The following is a 17,264-nucleotide window of genomic DNA, read 5'->3' on the forward strand; positions in this document are numbered from 1 at the left end:
AGCTGCCTGTGGAGCTGGCCCAATAAGGGTATTTCCACCTTGGCAAGCTCACAGAGCCATGGCCAGGACCACAGAGACATGGGATGGCTTCTCAACAGCAGCTAACTAAATGGCCGGGGTCTCTCCAGCCTGGGAAAGAGATCATGGCAGAGACCAAGAAGATGAGAAGTCTACTGAATTGTGAATCCCATAGGAATGTGAGCAGGAAGGGATTATTGTTCTAGTATCCCTCAGCAAGGAAGATCATGAGGCATTCACTGGAACAGGCTCAAATAAGGCAGGAGGAGGTGCTTCTGACAGTGGCCATGGCTAAAATGCAGTTCAAGAAGTCAGAGGGAAACTCTCAAAAGAAAATAAATGACCACAGATTAGAGGCAGGATGATGCCTCAGGCCTCTGCAAGTGTACTGTTCTCTCAATTCCCCTCCACTGAACCTGGACTTGGTGACCAGTGAAAACTGGGCACCTTCAGCCAAGTGCCACCGAGAACAAATGATGGCAAGACTCTGTCAGTGAGGGAAGCAGGGAACAACTTCTGTCCCCCACAGGAAGACTGGCCAGGATTATCTACCATCAGCATAGCAGGGAGAATTTTGGGGAGGGTGGTGAAGGGTGGAGACATGAGATGTTTGCTGTAAGTCTTCCAAATACAACACACTCACCTACAGAAATACATCTAGAAAGGACATGGCCTCCAGAGCCAGGCTGTTTCACTGATTGAAAATCAGGGCACAAACCACTGAGCCACTGGTCTCTCAGAGAAACACCATCTTCTTCTCCTCAAACCTGTTAAAACTAATCCACCTCTAGCATTTGGTTTTGAGGGGAAACTACTGAAAACATGCCTGGTAGTCACAAAACAGAAAAGAACCCAAAACTAAAGTTGCTGGAACAGGGAGTCTGATAACAAACTCTGTTTCAACATGCCCTCAAATGCTCAATCACAAGACATTTGTGCTGCTCATACCAGAACCTTCTGACTGCTACAGCAGTCACAGACTCTTGTGGTTTCACTGCTTGGATAACAAAATCATTAATCATGACCGTAAGAGTTATTTTATAAAAACCTGTGCAACACATTTCCTGTTGCAAGCGAGGTGGATGTATCTGAGCGAGCACACGTTCTGCATGTGTGGTATGGCTGCTTAAAGAAATAACACCAGGCTTCTACAGGCAAATGATGGCACTGTGGTAATTAAAAAAACAAGAGAGAAGCATGTCCTTGTTTCCCCCTTAGACTTTCAGAAGTGACTCATTAAATTAAAAAACCTCAGTCATTAGTAAAGAAGATTATGTTAATCATTTACTGCAGTTTATTTCTCATTGAAATGGATTTGTTACACAAGAAGTCTAATCAGGTACCTAAGCAATAAGCATAGATGAGCATCTATGAAAAAAAACCCACGAGAAAAAGAAGCCCTCTCCTGCTTCTCAACTGGACTGATCACCTTGCCTATAATGGCTTCACAGAATAGGCTCACTCTGTGTGATGCAACATGCAAGGCTGACTACAAAAAAGAAGAAAGATTATTCCTCTCAGAATTATGAAGCAATACAATCTATGGCAGCTTGTCAGAAATCAGTTGCCAGAGGGAAATTATGGAGTTCTGTCACTTAAAACTTCCAGAAGTGCTCTCTGACAGCTAAAGGATTTGTGAGTTTGCTGTCAAAAATAATTGTGGGTCAAGCAAGACAAGAATTTTTTTCTTCCCTCCCTAGAATATTAATGGTTGCATGAAGCAGGAGGGAACAGATGTATCATGATGTTGAACAATTAGCTTTGCAAGTAATGGTCCTGAAGAAATCAAAACCCCCTGCCAGCCTGGCCTTTGCAAAGCACAAGCCAACCTGTTCTCTATTGCCCTGCTAAGCTTATCTCTCACTGCCATGCAAGCCCACACACCACAGATCCAGGGGGCCTCTTGTCATGCAGCAGGGAAAAGCAAAATTTGGTGGGGCTCACGGTCTCACCTTTACCAAAGGCATCCCTCTGCAACAGCCAAAGCTCCTTGCAGCAACTCCTGGGTTCCAGAGCATGCTGAAGAAGAGCCACCTCATCTTTTGAGAAGGCATCCCAGGACAAGAAACCCAGCTCTGCTAGGCTTGAGGATGAGTCTGGAAAAGTGACAGCCCAACCACCTCTGACAGCCCTCTGCAATGGGCTCCCCCAGCAGCAGCTGGATCCCTTGGTGAGCTCTGCCCAGCTGCAATCCCTTTGGAGAGCCCCAGCACATTTTCACTTGATCCTTCCACTGGAACACAGGGAGGCACAGCTGTGCTATCAGTAAGGAAAGGAAGAATGATAAAGGCAGCAAAACAGCTCAGCAAGTGAGTGATACCGAGCTCTGCGCCGGCCTGGGCCTTATCTACGGAGCCACTGTTTAGGAACTTCACAAAGAGGAAGTCTGAGAGTTATTTCGGATGCATGGCAGAGAAACTTCCACCTTTCCAGAGAAATTAAGATAAAATACAGTCTCCCAGAACTCCCTCAGCTTAATCTTGCCAGACCACAACAAGTCCTTCCGTTCTCCTCCAGCTTTTTTTTTATTATTATTATTTTATTTTTAAAGCCTAAAGAGATCCAGCACTTCTGAGTTTCACAGATAGTGGAACAGCACAAATCCTAAATTTTGTCTCAAGACACCTTTTTCTCTCTATTTAAGAAATTTAGAAAAGGGAACAGCTGACATTTTCCATCAATCTCCAAGAGTGCCCTGTGTACTCAAGACAGTCAAATTCAAAGAGAGCTTAGATTATCCAAATATTAAGAAAAAGATTCAGTGTGAAAAATCTTTTAAGATTTGAGACTCCTGTCTCCTAAGCACAAACTTTTAATTTGTCACAGCAAGACAAAGCCGTGGAAGAAAATGCTTTTGTCAAATTTCTGTTTGTTTCCCATCACTGAAGAGAAGATTGAAACTGTACTACAGAAAATTGCTTCCACAGAGTTTTTGAAACATTCTGCCACTCTCGTATACTGGGGATGGCTGGAGCTCAACATAGTTCTATTCTGCTGAAAATCTTTAGGAAAAGCTTCATGTTAGATCATATTCCAGTTCAGTTCAAAGACAAATTGGCTGTACACAACCATCACAATAATCATGGATCCAGACTTGTCCAATACCAGAACAGGAGTAGAATTTCTCAAATGTTTGGACTGTTTTCTAGTCACCCCTGAAACAAACACCAATATAAAGCGCAGAAGGCTAGTTATTTTTTACTGCTACCTTTCCTTATTTTAAGTTTTTGTGGTTACAGCTTTTAGTGCCAGAAGGATGCTGGTGGCTGTGCTGGCTGAAGTCAGCAAAACTTAAGGAACATTTCCAAGAATTCAGTGCACAAGATCATCTCCATTAAACTCCTGCTAAACCCGACTCTGGCATCATCGGGCAGCTCTGCATGGGCCACAGATGTGGCTTTAACAGCTCACTTCAAGAAGTGAAAAGAATATATGAGACTCAGCCATGATTAAATGACATGACAAACACTCAGATGTGGTAAGGGGGGAAACCTCAGGGAGATTTTCCTGTTTCACTACTTTGCCTCACACAGGGCATCAGACATGTCTGCAAAAGCAGGCCATTTGAAGAGACACAAAGAGAAACTTTGTCTGCAGAAGTCAGAGGAGGACTGCAGTAAGTCAATACCCCATTTTGCTGGGACTCAGACCTGGACCAGAGGCTCTGAGCAGGTCTATTCAGCATTTCCTTCCCAGGATACCCCTCCCCCTTACTGCACCACTGGGCTGGGGCACCACTTCCATGGAAAAAGTCTTTGCATCAGGTACTTATAAGGGAAAACCGTAATGTTTTAAGGGGGGGAAAAAAAAAACCCTAAACCACAAGCTCAGCTTCTAGGGCTGCTCCCCCAGCAATCCCACAGTACAGTGGTGAGAGCAGGGTGGCTCTTGTGTCCTCATCCATGTGGAGAGCCTCTCCTTACCAGGACTCCCACGCTTTCCTCTTCATTCCTGCAACTCCTCCGTGCTGTGGCCTGATTGGATTTCTCCATGCTGAGACAAGCTACACTGCTTCAACAGGATCTTTTTACTTAAACCTGGGAACTCTTTACACTAACCAACTGCTTAAAACCATCTAAGGATAGAGGCTAGCCTTTCCCTTTTGCAGAGGCTCTGTTAATCTGGTTACACCTTGAAAATGACATCCTGGTGTGGACTACAGTATTGCTGGATGCTCCAGCATCCAACATTTGTGCCTGTACATCTCTGCAAAGATTAGCAGACTCTCCTTCTCTAACAGTATTATCCACATCACCACAGCTGTCCTCTGCTAGGGCCAGGAGAATGGCCACCATGAACTGCTGAGAGGAGGTGATGGCCACTTCTTCCCCTCCCAACCAGCCCCATCACCTGCTCTGTGGGCTTGTGTGGGTGCAGGACCACAGGAATGCAGCCCAAAATCACTTTTGCATCAGCTCCCTGACCTCAGCTGACCATCTGTGTGGTGGCACAGAGAGCAGAGGTGGGGGAGGCTGGAAGGGGAGCTCCTAATTTTCAGGTGCTGACAGGGAACTCAGCATATCCAGCACTGCCAAAAAGCATTCCTTTTGCAAGATGGGTGAGGATGCTCGGAAATAAAGGAGGGAAGTTCATAAGGGGGTGTTAAAACACTGGACAGCTGAGAGCAGCTGGGAACAGATGGCTCCACAAAACTCACCATCTCAGCTCCTCTATACAGAAACTTTCAAGGAGAGGGGAAGGAAATAATATTAAGGGGGTAAAGAAAAACACTGAAGAAAATTAAATTAGTTAAGCAAAAAGAATGGATGCACCTAAACCATCATTAATGTCTTTGATGCACCTAATCCATCATTAATGTCTTTGCTATGTATGCCGCAGCCTCTAAATTCAGCAGTGCTCCTCCTATATAATACAGCAGGTTACAAACAGAGGGAGGAAAAAGTAAGTTAAATGCAAATTTCCCACAGCATACTGATACCATATTTTAGGAAGTCAGTCAGGGGTCATTTATTCACACAGTTACGAACATCGATGATATTTTCGCTGGAATTTATCACCAAAATAGAATCCAACAGCTGATGCAAACTTTTAAAATACCCTCCTCATATGCACTGCAAATATGTCAGGCTCTGCTTAAAAATGTAATGGCACTTACTTACTTCTGTCTTTCCTTCTCCTTTTGCAGAAAGAGCCAGAGACATATGAACTGCTTCCTATAATCACTTCTGATTTAATTTTCATGAAGTACTTACAAGATACAGGGCAAGCAGAGCCTTAACAAAACACATTAGACAGGTGAGGGAAGGAAGCATTTTAGATGCAGTTCTTTATAATGCATTTCTGCACTGGGCAGAGCTCTACTCTGAGCTCCCCAGACCCTTGTATTCTGTTGTTCATCCTCAGCTATTACCAAACACATGCTGGGAGGCAGAGGGGACACCACTTTTCAATATTTTCTCAGTCAGAAAGTTGTGAGGTTTCTTTATGGCTTTTTCTTTTGTTCTTTTTCGCCTTTTTTTTTTCTTCTTAGAGGCGGGAGGGGGACTCTGTCAACTTAAAAAGAAAAATCTTAAAATCTCATATAAAAGTATGCTTCATTGCTAAGCTTTACCTAACTACTCCTTTTCTTTTCCATATTCTCCAAAAAAAACCCCCAGAAACCCCAAGTAAACAAACAAACAAAAGTCCTCCCAACTCCAATCATTCGAGAGGATCCAAAATTCAAGGACATGCTCTGGGCAGCCTCAACTCTCTTGTTTGTTTTGGCTTTTTCTTTCCTACCTGTTACACAAGACGACAGATTCAAATCAGATTTGCCGGTGTTTACACAGCAGGTGGGAATCACAGGCTCCTTCACCAAGAGGAGAGCAGGGCACTCCTTTGCCCCACACTCCCCACTCAGCTCCTTTCCTAGCGCTGCCCAGAGGATGCTCCAGCTCTGCACCAGCAGCCGAATGCTTTTTCCCCCTTTCTCAATCGTGCAGAGAGCTTTTCCTGCATCCCTGTGGGTTATGTGCCAGGCTGCCATTCCCTAATCCCTTCTGCTGCAGCACAGGAAGTTGTCAATCATCACTCTGCCCCCGGCCAAGGCTGCCTCCTCCTTCCAACAACAGTGTTTACACGCCGTGCTGGATCTGCTCTGCCTGTCACCTTCAAAGGCACTGCCTGGGGCCAGCCAAGACACCCCAAATCCAGCTGTCCCTGCTGCCTCCTCCTGCCAGTGCCCTGGGACAAGGCGTTTTGTTCCAACACTAAGAGAGCTGTCTGCTGAAAGCCGTTTCCTCAGGTTGGAGATGGAAGTAATGGAAAAAGGCCATTTTCTGCCTCTGTCGAATTTTCAAGCACCCTGAAGCCGAAAGAAAGACCTGTACACTTCAAAGGCTGACTGCACAGCACAGATTAAAGAGGGAAACTAATGGAAAGCTGCAGGCGCATCAACCATGTGCGTTCAAGGTAAAAGCATACACTCGGCCATAACACAGCCCCACCAACAGCACCTCACCTGTCCTGGCATCTCCTTGCCTCAACTGAAGGATGAATTTCACAGCAGAAACACGGAAGAGGAAAATGCCATAAATCCTAAACCTAAATCAGACACAAGAGCCACTTTGCTCTTCTATCAGCAGCAGAGCAGAAGTCTTGCAGAAGATGATGTATCCAAGGCCAGGGGTGTACAATGAATTTCAGGTGGCACCACCAATATTGGTGGGATGGCAGAGTTGTTTTTTTTTTTTTTTGCCTGCTGCTCAGCCCATCAGCTCCAGTTTCCCTTGAGCCAGCACTTCTGCTTTTCCAGCCCTACAGCGAGCTGGCTCCAGGAGCTAAACCACCGGAAAAGTATTCACTTTCTTTTATAGGGCTCGTTTTTGGTTCACTTCCCTGGGCTGGCTCAGCACAGAGTCAGCTGTGCTAGGAAAAGGGGGATGGAGGAGCCCATCTCTGCTCTGCTGCGGCTAAAGATGCATCAGTCAAGTAGCATCCTTCAGCTGTGCTTTCATATAGGTGCTAAAATAACTCCTGCAACCCCAAATCCTGCTCCCCCACATCAACTTCACTCCTGGCATGACTGTGCTGCTGAAGCAAGGTTGGGATACTGAGCTGGCTGGAAAATAATTTGCTTTTCGTAGGCATCTTCACTCAAATCAGGTCCCCCTTACATAATACCAAAGAAATGCCCTGGGAACCATGGCTGAACAAAAGCAAAAGTAAAAAAACAGAAAGTCAAAAAAACCCCAACCTTCCCCCTTTTTACTGTATGTTAAAAAGGGCAATTTACTCTTGGTTGTATTTTGTTTCTGACACATTTGTGCCTTAAATACACAAATGCACTACAGCATTCAGTTCCAGGTGAATTAAAAGGGAACACTCTTATAAACAGCTTCACACTTTAACTCATCATGTAGTTTATTACTACACACTTCTTTTTTCATAAGACAAACATGCAGCAGTCAGATTTAGAATATCTGACAACAATTCAGATACTTTCTGTTTAAGAATTTGTTCTTCTTTTTTGTAATTCACTTAGAGTGAAACAGCACTGAAACAACTGAAACTCAGTCTACTTGGGAATTGTGTTAAAATTCCAAATCTTGCTCTACAGTAAGAAATGCACGCTTTACCCATCAGAGAGTGACACAAAAGCAAAAAACCCCTTCATGATAAATACAATAAAGCAACACAGAAATTGTGCAAGATCCCTTCCTCCCCTTCCTCCCTTTTAAAGGAAGCAAACAAACCTTCAAACTTGCTATCTGCTCCCCCTGAGCTCTTCACTTACATCTGTCATATACACAAGAATAAATAGATTTTATGTTCTGTGTACCTCCATACCACAGTAATTTTTACATATCCTTCTGTCCAAATGACAGGTTATGAGTAAGAGGAAGCAAGGGCAATCTATAGGCTGAAGTACATAGCAATTGCCTCTACATTTTTGAAGGACTTAAGGAAAAGAGCAGCTGCCTTTCCAGATGATACCACTGTTTCAGTGATAATAGTATTAAATTATCAGTGAGTACAGCCTGCTTGTACTGGCAGAAAAGAGCAAGAAAATAAATGGGTTAATTTCCAGCACCACTTGAAAGAAACAAGAGATCCTGAAAGAAAGGGAGAAATACAACACTAGAAAATAAACCTGACAGCCAGAGAAAAAAACTTTCCACTTGACCTTCCCTACTGAAAAATCTCTTTCAGCACTGGTATCCATTCCCATTGAGTGACGTGAATTTGTGTGGGCAAAGCTAACCCGAAGGCAGGAAAAAACCCCAAACAGATAAAAAGCAGCTAGCCTTAAAACTGGTGCACAGTCAGGACCTTTTCAGATTTTTGAGGGAAGGGTTTGAGCCTGCTGGTTTTTCTGTGTGTGAATTTCTCTCTTCTTGGCAAGTACTTTCTTTCTTTTCCCCCCTTTAAAATCTGAATTAGAATAGCTGTGGTTTACAACGCAAGCCCAAAATCCAGACATCAGAGGATGTGGCCAGCAGCAATGAACCCTTTGGCTGCTCACACAGAGCACAGCTGGCTGCTGGGCAGGAAGAAGAACAGAACCAAGGCCATCATGTCCTGTCACTGTGACAATCCCCTGGTTGGCCTGCTCAGAGCAAACAAGGTGGATTCGCTCGAGGTGACAACCCCATCATTCCCATAGACAGCTCTGTGTCTCCAAAACACATTTTCCCCTTCTGCTACTTGAGGACAGCATGAAGAAAAAAAGGAAATTGCAAGCTCTTGTGGCTCCTCAATTTCTGAGCACAACTTCTGACTGAAACACATCTTGCAACTCAGTGTTGCTCTATTCTCAGCAACATCATTTTCCATAGAGGGCTGGGATGAGAGATGCCCCAGCATTCTACAGACCTTACAAATATATTTCAAAGTATTTGGACTGGGTTTCTACTGTCTTCTTTAAATAATAATAATAATAATAAAAAAAAGCCACAGTTGTTCTTTAAAAGAACCATCTGAATGTGAAACGACCAAGCCAACAAGAAAAATTAGATTTAGTGTTTATCTAACAAATATAAATCTTATAAATTTTAACAGTGAGGCTGTAACATGCTTGAGGCCCAGATGGGAGATGAAAGTAGACAGAAGGTTTCAAGGAAAGGCAGCAAGGATAAATCTGTTTTTTCAATTAGGAAAACAGAAGAGATGCAAGGGAGACTGTAATGCAAACATCTGCCCCAATATGCACTGTTCTGGTGGAGAAGAGGTAATCGTGTCCATCTCTGAAATGACTGTCAGCAGTGTCCAAGCCACACAACAAACTTCCTAACTCAAACATCTCCAAGCACAGGAATATCCACAAGAAAAAGGCCCAAGAGGCACAGGATTGCTCCAAACACACAACTGGTAGTGAAAACATGAGCCTGAAGACTTCTGCTGGAAATCCAGAAAGAAAAACCAGTGGCAGCAAGATCTGTCCATATTCCCTTAGTGAAGCAGGAGAGTATTCTCCCCAGCTGGCAGTTGGGGAACCAAGATAAGATTTCAGCCAGGAGTCAACAAGAGAAGCAATAGATTGAGTGCGTGCACCTTGAAATGCAACTCTGCACCCCTAGACCACACCTGCTCAAACTGCCAAACTCTGCAGTCTCAAATTGAACAAAAACTCTGACTTCAAAAAAAAAAAAAAATTGATTACATAAAACACCTGAGATTTTAACATGCATATCAAACCTAGTAAGGTTGAGTTTTGCTGTGTTCTCCCTCACATTTCCCTTAGAGCAAAAGGAGAGTGCAGTCATTTTTAGAGTCACAAACCAGAAGAAACATGGGAGCTGCTGCTCCTCCTGCCAGTGGGTGTCTTTTCTTTAGCACTAAAGCAGGCACAAGGTTGCAGATTTATCTGAAAAACACATGAGTGGTGTTTCAGCTGAACTGGTCATAAGGTTTCAGAACAAACACCTCTGCTCTTTCAGATGGGATGCTAAAAGAGGCCATTTCAGGCACTCTGCAGACTCTGGAAGACATTGACCTTTTTTCCTTGGAATCAATTCACAATTTTTCACTTCGTGGTCATGTGGGATTATTATCTGTAATTGAAAGTAGAAGTGTAGATTAGGGGGAAAAAAATTTACACAAGAACTCAATTATATGGCAAATTCCGTGGTTGAGGAAGTACAGAGTACAGTCAGTCTGTATTAAACCCTACCTCTGCAATGAATGTTAATTAAAGAAGGCTGAAGATGCAGGCTGGAAGGATGAAGACAAACAGAACAACTCAGCCTGCTGCAATGACAGGAGACAGAACGGATGGCCAGTCTTACTCAGATTGCATCTCTTGAGAGGACGATTTATAATGTACAAGACAGAAGAAATTTATTTGCTAACATATGGAAAACATTTATGGGCTCTTCAGAGGATCTGCAACTCCAGAAACACAACTACGTATTGTTAAAACCCCTAAATGGAGATTTCATTTTAGAAACAAGCGTTTTTCAGCTTGAGGCTGTGACATTTAGCTCTATAGACTGTTGTTTCCTGCCCTTGTCAGGTATGAATTTCACAACAGGTTGTTTGCTGTAGGTCTAAGCCACAGGAAAGGTATTAACTGGCAAAGTCCTGTTTTTAAAGACACAACCCATGCCTCAGAAAGATTGATGGGGAGTGTTTACCATAGGGATGGGGCAGGATATTGCTGCCCGAGTTATCATCTTAGCTCTGCAAGTTACAGTCCTGGGAGGAGGCTACTGACACAGCCACAGCTGCAGATAATTCAAACCCCAAAACAAAGTCTGCCTTCTGATACAAGAAAGTGATCCTCCACTAAGCCAGGCAAGGTCAGAGCCTGCAGGAGAGCTCTGCCTCAGGGGCAAACCTTCTCCTCCCCACGGAAGTAACCTGCAGGATGCCTGCAAGGGCTGCACAACAAACAGAGGGGATGATGCACCAGTCACACACACAAAACCACACACATCCCACCGGGCCACACTGGAGCTGACACCATCAGGGGCTTTAGAGAAGCCCTGTGTCAATCAATAGCCAACAGCTGGATGGGAATCAGGGCTTGTATGTAATGAAAGGGTGGTTCTAAAGCTGGGAGCATCACCTTGGTGCAAACATCTGTGCACAATGAAGTTGAGGTGGCCGGCCACGAAGCAGCCTCAGAAATGCGAAGTTTTGGATGGCTGTGCTTGGACAGATTGAAATATCTTCAAGAAGAGCAGGACTTCAGGCCAAATATTTGAGGCAGCAGTGCAGCAGCCATGGCTGAGATTTTCAGAGACGGGTAAATGACTGATTAAATGACTCAATCATGCAGATGCTTTGGAAAATTCTGCCGCACGCAGTTAAGTTTATTCATGCATGTGTGGGAGAGGGGGAGGACTGTAAAGATTTTAATAACTACCTTAGGAAATAAAAAAGAACAAATGTACTTTCTCTTTAAAACAGAGAAAAAAAAAACCCAACCAAACCCAAAAAATCCACTGCTGTGGCTGGGTAAGAGTTTACAGAAAGTTGTAGAGAAGCTTTGTGTGGAAGGATGACCCAATGGACTGTGATACACAAATCAAAATATGTGCAAAGAAAGAATGGAACAGAAGGGTAAAAATAAAACATTTCACAGCCCTATCAATTTCTTCCAGTTTTAAACTGCTCTGTGCTTCAGTATGTTATTTCTGGCTTATGCAGTCTTCATACTTCACCATAACCTACCAGATAAATAGGAAGTTGAGAGCTTTGAAGAGCTTAAGGACTGCAGGGAAAGGAAAGACTTCATGAAGACATATTGGGGAAGGAGATGTCCCCAAAGCCTTATTTTTGGAGTATGACAACCCATCCACCCAGGTGTGCCATCCCTACAAACAGTACCATGCCAGGTCCCACCACCAGTGAGGTCCTTCTTGCACACTGGAGATCACAAAACCCTGCAGAGGTTTCCCTCGAGCAGTTTGCTCCTCCTTCTCCATCAGGCACCCTACCCATGAATGTCTGCATGGCAGGGAGTCACCTGTCACCTCTCCAGGGTCAAGTGAGTGGGAAAAATCTCCTGCAGTTCTGGCTCTTCATTTTGAAAGCAGGATTTTGATGCAGCTGGAGCAGGATTCATCCAGCTTTTTCAGTGTAAAGCAACACCTATTAAAGGCAACAAGTTCTTTCTCCTTGTAAAAATCATTCTTTTGAGTTTAAAAATCAACACTGAGCCACAAGATTGAGCTTGTGGAGAAATTCAGGAGCACTCCCAGGTGGTGCCTAAACATCAACCACTAAGATTTTAGCAAAAAATACACTCTGCTGTTTCCACAGGCTTGAACTATTGAGTATTCCAATATGTAACCCAGTGAGAGCTGGCACACACCCATCCAAGGCACATTTTGACAGGCACTTTCTGATGAGCACACACACACCCCCCAAGAGTGAACTGTCCTCCCCCAGCAGAGCACAGCTCACCCAGGGAATTTGGAAACAAAGCAGCACGTTTTGGTAAAAGGCTCTGACTCCACTGGTGCCTGTCCATGTCCCAGAGCCTATAAATCACTCCTGGCAGGTAGTTGGGAAGCAGCTGCTAATGATAAGTTTCCCTGCAGAGTGCAGGAAGTCACCTTTTAACCCTGCCTGCTGTTGTTTGTCTCCCTGAGCGTGACAAAAGGACAGATGTGGACAACACTGTCAGCCCTTGGGAAGATCCGGTCAAAACTCAGCAGGGAATCTGACGTGGTCCCCAATGCCACCCTCAAAAAACACCTTTTGGCTTTGGATGCTTCCTGGGAGTCATTTTCAAGCAGCTTGATGCTTGTGCTGATTTTTTTCCTCCTTCACTCTAAAAATGCAGGGAAATATCCCAAAGACAATTTTGAGTTTGTTGTTGCTGCACTGAGGATATCCCACCTTCCCCTTTCCTGTCACCCTCCTGCGACAAGGAAGGCATTTGTAAAATAACTAATATGTGCACATGGGGGTTGAATTAAGGTGAGCAAATAACTTTATATTAAAAAAAAGAAGTATACAATGTGAGCAACTTGTTTGCAGTCCATAAAATAATCCTAACCAGTCACATTTTCAGCTAATTTTTTTTTTTTTTTTACTTTTTAACTTTCCTTTTGAAGTTAGTAACTTCAGTTTCAGCAGAACTCCATAACACATTTTAGACAATCCACAAAAGCAACCTCCAACAGCTCACTCCTGTTTAAGTCACTGCTGCTTAAAGAGATGCCACACCACTGTGCCTTCCTCCACCTGAAGAACAACTTTCTGCTTTCCATGTACGAGTGAAAGAAACACCTTTAAAGCTTGCTTGCTTACAACTGTGATTCAAAACCTTGTTTCCTTGAGCATGTACCTCAGTCTGCAGGAAGCTTCTCAAGGACAGAGAGAAGTATGAGCAGGTGTGTGCACCACCTCAGTCTACGCCAAAAAAAATTCAAGGGTGATTATTTCTTCACTTCTAGCCCCTGACATCACCTGCTCTGACACGCTTTTCACATGGCCACAGGAGGCCAACAGGAGGTCTCACATTCTGTAGAGGATATACCTCCATCAAATAAAACACACCCAAGTGTCCAAACACGATGGTGGCTGAACGCCAACCCTGAGGCATAAAAAGAAAAACCCTTTCTTAACCTGACCCTAAAACCTGACCACGAAAGAGAAAGGCTTGGGGTGACTTGTACTTACAGTGAAGACATCATCATCGCCGACCTCGGCCTCATTGTGAAGGGTGGATGAGGAAGTTGTAGATCCTAGAAAAAATCCAAACCAACAGCTTTTTTTAAACATGTGACATTTCCATGAAACTTCTGTTGTTCTTTTTTTTTTTTTTTTTTAAACAAAAAACTGTTAAACATTCGGATTCTCGCAGGTTTGTGTGTCATAGATGTGCCAAAGAGTGGCTCAAATGAAGGAAGGCCAACCCATCTGCTGGATTGGAGAGGTAAAATCTGGAAAAGTGTTTCCTGAAATGCAACTGTGTGGCTGCCAATGCTAATTAACAATGATAAAAACAGCAGTTACCACTTCCAATTACAGAAGACTAATTTCTCAAGAATGGTAAAGCTATGTACTAATCAGTGCCCCAGGCTGATTCTCAGCTGTCAAGAAACCACGTATAAGTTTTTCACTTACTCCCTAAATCTGGGGGGGAGAAACAGGCTCTAATTTAAAATAAGATGAATCTCACTTTGACAATGAAGAGTTAGATTGGGTTTTTTTTCCTTTTAATTTTTGAAGCTGTTACAAGGTCTTTTCTCTGTTATCACCTACTTCTCAGAGAATCACCTTGCCCCACATAAAGTATTTCAAAGGAGCTGATATGTGTAAAACCACAGACAAGAGAAAAATCCTAGGGTGCAATTTTCATTAGGTAATCTTCTGGAAAAGTAGGAAAGCATATCAAAATAAAACTTTCCTCACCCCACAGGTGTTCCTGCAGAGTTGCTCGAGGGTCTGGTGAGCACCCACATCACAGAACTGCCTCAGGGAAGGGGGCACTCACCATTGCAGGGCTTGACACCAAATTTCTGCTGTACCTAAAAAGGAATGACTCCTCTCCCTATACCAAATCAAGAGCCCAGACCCCCTTCCTGACTGGCTCCATCTACCCTAAGGCTGCCAAGGAGGGTGGGTGCAGCAAGAGGATCTGCTGGGGGGAGAACCTTCAAGTCAAAGGTCTGTTTTTTTCATGGAAGCCCACTGCTAGACTGAATTATGGCCACAGCACATCCCTGACCAACACAACAGAACGGCTTGTACTGCCTTCATTCTGGAAATTTGTTAAAATAACGTGTTTTATATAACGCAATTGGCACCAGCCTGGGCTGCTCTCAGTTGCATCATCACGAAGATGTGCAGAGCTAAGTGTGAAAGCCCACTTAAAACACTGAATAATGTGGAAACATTTGTGCCATTTGCTACATTAGCTTTAAAATTAAAAGAAGCTGAAGCTCTGTGGAGCTGCATTCTTGTACCTGTGCCCCAAACTTCTGATGCTACAGGGAATGAACTGTTGGTTAAATAGCCACAATAAAGCAGTGATTTTCTGCAGTGAAGTTCTGAATGCACACTTAGTTGTGCTGAATATTACCTGCTGAATTTAATCGAGTTATGAGAACAAAAAATGAATGATAAATGAAATCCACTGCCCAACGCTGTGTGTGCATGAGCAAGTTATTGTTCTTCATTCAGGAAGCCTTATTTGGAAATTAACGAGGAACACATTCATGAGGATCAGCCTGTACTGTTAATGGGATAAATATAGATTTGCTGATTTTGAAGTATCTGAGATACAGCAGAACTTGATTTTAAATACCTCCACCGTGAAATGGAACAAGAACAGCAAAACAGGAGTTGCCAAGTATTGGCATCTCCAAAATACTACTCAATACAGCTGAGTTATTATTTCCTTGAAACTTTGCACAATCCCATGCCACTTACATAAAACATCACTTTTATGACTCAAAATGCTTCACAGTTTTAACAAGAAGAAGAAAGAAGGAAGTCTACTGTAACTTCTTGATGTTAATGGCATAGAAAAAAGCAAATGAACTGAGAACATCCTTCCTCTAACTGATGAGGTATTTCCCAGCAAGGAGCCCTGGAGAGATTAATTCTCTCCCAGTATCTACCATGCTCATGTTAAAGTAAGGACAGGCCACCCAGAACATTAGGCTGTCTTATGGAGCTAATGTCCTCAAAAAGAATACACATCTATACAAATATCTGAGTTAGTACCCTCAGAAAATGTACCATCTGTATATAAAAATACCCTGGTAACACTGGAAGAGAAGGCAAAAGGCTTTGGACTACTAAGTCCCTACATAAAGTAGTATGGTTAAAAAAAAAATCAAGAAAGAATTGCACAAAGAATCAAATTTCATTAAAATAAAGTACAAGTGAATTATAGCTGCATTGTGATTGCCTGATTGCAATGAAACGTGGAAAGGAAAAATTTATGGCAACTTCAAAGCGCGGACAATTCAAACGCGTTTTTTACAGAATTAAAAAAACAACACCCCAAAACACAACAGAGTCTTCAAGAACTACCATTCAACTAAGAGGATGCAGACAAAACTAATTACTGCAAAAGAAAACCAAAACCAAACCAAGGCAGGAATTAAATCCTATGATTTAACAAAGATTCAGTAAGATGAGATTTGGTTGCAAATAAAGAGCCTGGGCTGTCTGAGTGGCCATCACTAGTGTGAAACCCAAGCCTATGATGAATAATGGGGAGAAGTCTGGACAGACAGGACTGAAAAATACTTGACTGTAACACCTCTCAAGGCGAAAACTTAATTCTTAAAAGCTAGAGCTTGCTCAGTGTAGGGTAAGGGCCTCAGCTTCACTTGGACACATGCAGAAGAGACCTTTAAGCCCAAGAACTGATGTCAAACACATCCCTCTCCCCAGCTCCCTAACTCAAAGCCCCTGCCCACTCTTCCAAGGGTGGAAGTGTCCATCCACCCCCAGGCTACCTTCGATGAGGTCCTCGATGGCTTTCCTCACTCCTCTGTCGAAGGCTCGAGCGTCAGCGGGGCTTTGGAAAGTGAGCCCAAACTTCCTGTTGTCAACTTTCCAGTGGTGGAAGGTGGGGTTGGCCTTCGTGTACACCAGGTCCTTCTTCACAAAGCACTCCAGCACCACCTGGGAGGGGCGTGAGCCCCCAAAAGAGGAGCAAAGTCACTTTTCCCACCCCAAGGACACAGCCAGCACCGTCTCGGGCTGGACACAAAAAGCAAGCCAAGTCATGCCTCGCACAGGGGGAACATCCTTCCCCACCAAATTATGACTAATAAACACCAGACACTGTAATTGTTCTCAAAACCATGGCACATTCATCTTTTGCTTGTGCTTTGAGCAGACTCGTTCCCTACCACAGGAGAATGTTTTGGACCCAGCATGGCACAGGTTAAGCTAGCAAGGGGCTCAGGAGGAAGGAGAACTTCTACCCTCAATAATTTTGCTCAACAGGAATTTCATCCAACAGCAGCAGATCTAGGAGGTGCTGCAACACTCCCCTCACTGTTTTTAAATTGTTCACCCCCAGCCAGACACTCATCTCAAGTTCTGCTGTGCCAAAAACCATCTCTAAAGTGATGCTCAGGGACAACAGGAATGGCTTGTCATGTCTTACTCCACCCCTCAAAACCGTAAGCGTGGCTCCCAAATAATGTCAAAAAAAAGCATCCTAAGCAAAACAGCATTGTGAAAGACAGACCATAATTGAAACAGCTTTAAAACACCATTCTTTCAGAAAGCAAGATCATTTCTGACTCAAATAATGTGTTTTTTTGAGCCTGTGGAGGAAGTGCTGCTTTTAAGCTAGCCCATATCTTCACAGGAGAGCA

At 43.6% G+C, this 17,264-nt stretch overlaps 1 protein-coding gene across 1 annotated transcript in view; it reads right to left on the reverse strand.

The window, feature by feature from the left end:
- The window catches only part of SPRED2 (sprouty related EVH1 domain containing 2), a 58,054-nt gene that overhangs the window by 7,539 nt on the left and 33,251 nt on the right, over window positions 1–17,264 (reverse strand). The window contains exons 3-4 of the mRNA XM_066316470.1: window positions 16,392–16,560; window positions 13,597–13,661 (exon numbers count right to left, since the gene is read on the reverse strand). Of these exons, the coding sequence (XP_066172567.1) occupies window positions 13,597–13,661; window positions 16,392–16,560 (234 nt within the window). The remainder of the gene's footprint in view (window positions 1–13,596; window positions 13,662–16,391; window positions 16,561–17,264) is intronic.

This window comes from Sylvia atricapilla, chromosome 3 (genome assembly GCF_009819655.1).
Source record: "Sylvia atricapilla isolate bSylAtr1 chromosome 3, bSylAtr1.pri, whole genome shotgun sequence".
NCBI lineage: Eukaryota > Metazoa > Chordata > Aves > Passeriformes > Sylviidae > Sylvia > Sylvia atricapilla.